The 5,192-nt window shown below is 39.0% G+C and overlaps 1 protein-coding gene across 4 annotated transcripts in view; it reads right to left on the bottom strand.

Moving 5' to 3' along the window:
* Nucleotides 1-2,365: 2,365 nt before the first annotated feature.
* LOC119780497 (dynamin binding protein) overlaps nucleotides 2,366-5,192 on the bottom strand; it is a 72,423-nt gene continuing 69,596 nt past the window's right edge. For all 4 annotated transcript variants that reach the window (XM_038280561.1, XM_038280562.1, XM_038280563.1 and 1 more), the window contains 3 exons: nucleotides 4,915-5,113; nucleotides 4,177-4,820; nucleotides 2,366-3,319 (listed from right to left, as the gene is read on the bottom strand). In XM_038280561.1, coding sequence (XP_038136489.1) covers nucleotides 3,131-3,319; nucleotides 4,177-4,820; nucleotides 4,915-5,113 — 1,032 coding nt within the window. In that variant the 3' untranslated portion in view covers nucleotides 2,366-3,130. The remainder of the gene's footprint in view (nucleotides 3,320-4,176; nucleotides 4,821-4,914; nucleotides 5,114-5,192) is intronic.

The following is a 5,192-nucleotide window of genomic DNA, read 5'->3' as shown; positions in this document are numbered from 1 at the left end:
GTTAACTGATTTTTAAATTTTATTTCAATTTAGTATGGGAAAAAATTCAGAATTCTGACTTTAATCTCAGAATTCTGACTTTTTTATTGTCAGAATTTAGTCAGAATTCTGAGAAAAAAGTCAGAATTCTGACTTTTTTCCCATACTAAACTGAAATAAAATTTTAAAATCATCTAACTTTGTTTTTTTCCACTGGCCCTAATCCTCTTCTGTGGAGTTTAGTGAAATTAACAAAAGATACATTTTTCAAAATGGCCATATTGATGCAATAAACTGCTGCAAAGAAGGACATCCAGAACGTTGAACCAAGGCTTAATTTGTAATGTGAGCTAAAGGGTTTATGTATGTTTTGAACAGAAGGGATTTTAGGATATTCCAGGAATTTGACCTGGAAAGAGAGTTAAACATGTTGCAGGAAGGAAAATAAGCGAAAGGAAATACTAGAACTAAAGCTTGTGTTTTTGGTGTGAGAGAGCTGGACCTGAAATTGTTTTCATGACCAGCATTTGATCATAAGTGTAAAAGCAAAGGCTGTTGGTGAAGAGTGCATCAAAACTCTCATTGTAGCTTAAGATCGATCATTTAGTGCACTTTGAGCAAAGCTCCTTTATTTAGAAAAAATAAAACATTTGATTCTGGCAGGTTCAGCTTTTTGAGGTTTTTTTTATGTTTTCTGTCACTCAAAGCTGGGCTGAGAGTTAATGCTTGCTTTTGTCGGCGTCCTAATAAAGTTTTTCATTGCAATCTATGCCTTGTCTTTATTTGCAACTTATAACTTATAACTTTCTACTCCACTACATTTTGAGGAAGCTGCTAGTTCTTATTCCCTTTTGCTCAGCGTAGCTTTGTAATCGACTGTTGCCGTTTTTATTTCTTGAAATGCAATTTCAACATAAAAGATAGCAGCACTTAGGACTGAATTTAGACACCAGTGTTTTAGAGATTTAATGGCATTCCACAAATATGAGAAACTCACATAAGGTGTTAGTTGTTGCAATTTGGATGAGTTTAAACCTCTATTCCATAGTGAAAGCATGAGGAAAATCAAGACACTCCTGTTTTCTTTTTGATTTGTTTTTGAATGTCAAATAAAGAAGTTAGAATTGCTGTTCTTGTTTTTTTGGGGGGTATTTTTATGCTGAAGTACTTTTCAGGTGGTGTAGAATCTGTAGCAGGTGGTTCTAGGCATCAATCAGCATGTGGTTTCTGAAAGTTACAAGGTTCTTTAAAATTATACAGAAATTTACTATTAGAAAATGTAATTTGTATACTTTTTTAAATGCATTTACTTTTGAATACTTCAGTATCTTTTTAAATTTAGTACTTCTATACTTTAACTTGAGTAGATGTCTGACTGAGTAACTTTTACTTGTAGTTGTTTTGACTATTAGTATCAATACTTTTACTCTATTACTACATTTTAGTACCTACGTCCACCACTGGTAGGATACATAGTCAGTAGTTAAGAGTAAGGGATGGAAAGGAGGAAAGAGAATACGACACAAAGTTGGGATTCAGGAAGGACATAAGGAAAGCATCAAAGAATCAAAGAACAAGCCTATCTAATTTCTCCGTAATCCTAGTCATGGCAACCACAAACAGGCTTAAATTGGAAGGCAACCAGACTTTCGTTCAGTTCAGTTCCAGGAGTCTTTTTCAATTCTGTTGCCTAGTACAGAGCAATCTCTAATAGGTGAGCTGATGTATTTAAGCAGCATGGAGGTCCATCCTGCTGCACACATTCCAAGTCAGATACAAATCAAATAGCCGGCCTTTGTTCTTCTGGATTGTTGCAGCCTTTTGTTGTGCATGAGCTATGTGATTGGTCTTTTAAAGAAGAACAAGAATTGGGATGTGAAATAAATGAAGAAACATTCGTTTTCCTGTTTCACAATAATCCAGGTCTAAAGTGGCTGCCTAGTGGTTAAAGCAGTGCGCTTCAACCTCTGAAAAGGTTGCAAGTACCTGGTTCGATCCCCACAGCCAACACCCCGGGTCTCTTTGCAAGACCCTTAACCCCACACTGCTCCCCATGCACTGCACAGTGGCAGCCCACTGCTCCCCAAAAGTGGATGAGATAAAAACAGAGTTAATTTCTCCATTGTGAGATCAATAAAGTTCAATCTCTAGAAAATCCTTAATCAAATTCAAGACTTTTCCCAATAGTAAAAAAAAAATGTTTATTTCACATAGATAAACCTAATTATGACCTTACTTTTTGCTTCACATATTCTATAAAACCCGCTTAATAACAAGTTCTTTTGATTATCATGTTTGGTTACGTAAGAAAAGGTGCTTATTATCACAAAACCTACCCAACTAAGTTAGATCCGTTATAGAGGCATGAAACAAACTTACAAACAGGTTAGTCTTCATCTGATCAGTATTTTATTCAAACAGGGAATACCTTACATTGAGCACAAGATCATAAGTCTTAATATGGCCAGAACAGACAACGGAAGCATGTGGAGAGGAACTGAATCAGGCTGCAACATTCCTTACAGGAAGATCCAACCCATCTGGTTAACACAAGAAACCAGGAAGCTGAGACGAGTTCAAAAGCAGAGCTGTAAACCATAACGTTTTATGCACTTGAATTTTTTTGTTCTGATTTGAACCCAGAAGATTTGCGTTAAACCCACACAACACTCCAAGCTGTCGGTGATTGTTCTGCAGACACCGCAAATGTGCGACCAAAATAAGTGCCTCAGAGGTTGATTGTTGTCCAGCGTGGCAGAAATCTGCAGCATCTTATGCTCCTGGGCTGAAGTAGAGGAGTCAAAAGCCACATGATGGGAAAAAAAATAGCCCTAAAAATTTTCATTGCATTCTCCCAATGTTTAACATGCAAACTGATGGTGCATGGCATCAGATAATATGGCATTTCACAGGTAATGATGTGGGAACAGAAGGTCAAAGTGCACCTTCTAGTTAGTAAAAAAATATCTTTTAAAAAAAAGTATATAAATACAAACAATCCCAGTAGCATGAGTTGTAAAGTCCATTTCAAAGTCAAGGAGATCTGTTTGAGAATAAGTTACAGTAATATGCTTGTTTTCTTTGTATGTTTTTGTTCGCTCAAAGCTCGCAAAGTTCCTCAGACCGAACTGTCCTCCGGCGATGAGCTTGTTCATGTGTACTCAGATTTGCGGATGTACTTGGAAGGCACGTATCCTCGTCTTCCTCCGTCGGCTTCCCCTAGCCACCACTCGCTGTTTCCGTTCATGTCCTGGAACTCCAAGATGCGCAGACGCTCGTTCGCAGAGATGCTCATTTCATTGGCGCAGCGGGCGTTGAAGGAGTACAGAGCGTAGTAAATCTAATAAAACAAAGAAGATATTTTTATGTTTTTTTGTTTTCAATGCTCTACATTAATTTACCTATAAATCCGATTTAAACTTGACTAATATTTCCGAACACAATGACCTGCAAAAGTATTCTTAAACATTTTTTTCTTGGTTTGTTGCCTTATAAATGCAACTTAAATAAGTTTTATTAGGACTTTACAAAAAAAAAAAAAACAAGACAAGTAAGCATGTTTAGGATGATTGTTATTTTGCTCAGATCGTCAGAATTGAGGGAAGAACCTTAATAGCAGCGGGACAGTTAAGAGTTTGAGACAAATGGTTTAAAATAGGATGAAACAATTAATAAAATTAACCGCAATCAATTGTTAGAGTATTGAGACTCAAAAACACACCTTTAGACAACAGAGCAACAGTAATTATACCAAAATCGTATAATAATAAATTAATTTTTTATCCTTAAGATAAAAAAGCTTTTCCATCTGTCCATATGCTCTATCCAGAACTCCTCCAGTGGAAAAGTCGAAGTTTCATCTGGGAATCCTTGGCTATCCGTTTATTAATCGATTAATCGAAAAAAATAATCGACAGATTAATCTATTTACAAAATAATCATTAATTGCAGCCCTAGTCTAGACCAAGACCTGTTAGAATGACCTACTCAAACTTTAATCTAATAAGGACTCGGAAGTGAAGCTAGGCTGGAGTTAAAAACACAAAAAAAACAAAATATCCTTTTTTTTTTTTATCCAACTTTACATCCATGCAGTACCTTTTGTTAAAATGTGTTAAAAGTCGTGGTAGTGATGTGTAAAAAGCAGGAAGAAAAGCGAAATCCTAATAAATTTGAGCTTAGCATTCAAAGTCTCACCTGATGACCATCTAGTTCAAGTTCTGGTTCTGGTTCTGGTTCCGGCTCATTGTGTTCCTCTCGGCTGTAAGCAGACTTCCTTGGGATGCTACCATCTCCACTCCTCCACTGTGGCGAACTGTAGCTCTTCTCTGCATGTCCGTGTCTTTTTGATCGGCTGCTGTTCTTCTGAGAAGAAGACGAGTCCGTCTCGTAGAAGTCCGATGTGTCTCTGTTTCTGCTCTCGTACCTGGAATCGTACGAGTCTCTGTGCCCGTAGGGCTGCTCCGAGTCTCTGTGATCGGCGGCATTCCTGCGAGTTGAGTCCGGGAAATCTCTGCGGTTCGAGTGATTCTGGGCCGAGGAGTTCTGGATGCTGCTGTCGGGGTTGGGCGTCGCGTCTCTGTGGTGGCTTCGGCGAGACGAGGCAGATTCTAACGACGGCTGGGGTGAAGAGTGGTTCTTGGACTGTGAGGTGGAGAAGCTGACGGTGGCCGTCTCCTGGTTGAAGGTTAAAGTGCTGTTGCTGTTCTGGCGGGAGAAAACGGGGGAGGAGCCGCCGTACCCGGATTCGTTGGATGAGTGGCTCTCAATGGAGACGTCAGAGTGGCTCCTGCGTGGGTTGTACGGTTTGAGGAAGGAGCTGTACACGAAACCTTTGGTGACTGCAGAATAGGAATCAACAGAAAGAAAACGTCAATAAGTTTAGGACTCATGCCTACTTTAGAAGATCTGCATAATAACTGTGTAATAAACTACCTCCATTATCAATAAGCCAACGGTTGTTGCTTCCCAAAGGGTCCTGCTGCTTTATTATACCCACAAGGTCTCCCTCTTGTATGGAGACGTCCAGATCCTGAGCAGCATTGAAGTTCCTCTCCGCCTGGTAAAGTTCCTCAGGACCGTAACCGGCCAGGAGCGCAGAGCGATGCTCATCCGTCTGCACGATGTGGTTCGGCTGGAAAACATTTGAAGCCAATGAGTAGTGAAGCTGCTTGATTGATTTCTTTTTAGATTTAAACAAGTCGATTAAACTC

This window comes from Cyprinodon tularosa, unplaced genomic scaffold (genome assembly GCF_016077235.1).
Source record: "Cyprinodon tularosa strain WSP-4 unplaced genomic scaffold, ASM1607723v1 ctg161, whole genome shotgun sequence".
NCBI lineage: Eukaryota > Metazoa > Chordata > Actinopteri > Cyprinodontiformes > Cyprinodontidae > Cyprinodon > Cyprinodon tularosa.
This window is presented reverse-complemented; position numbering and strand designations above follow the sequence as displayed.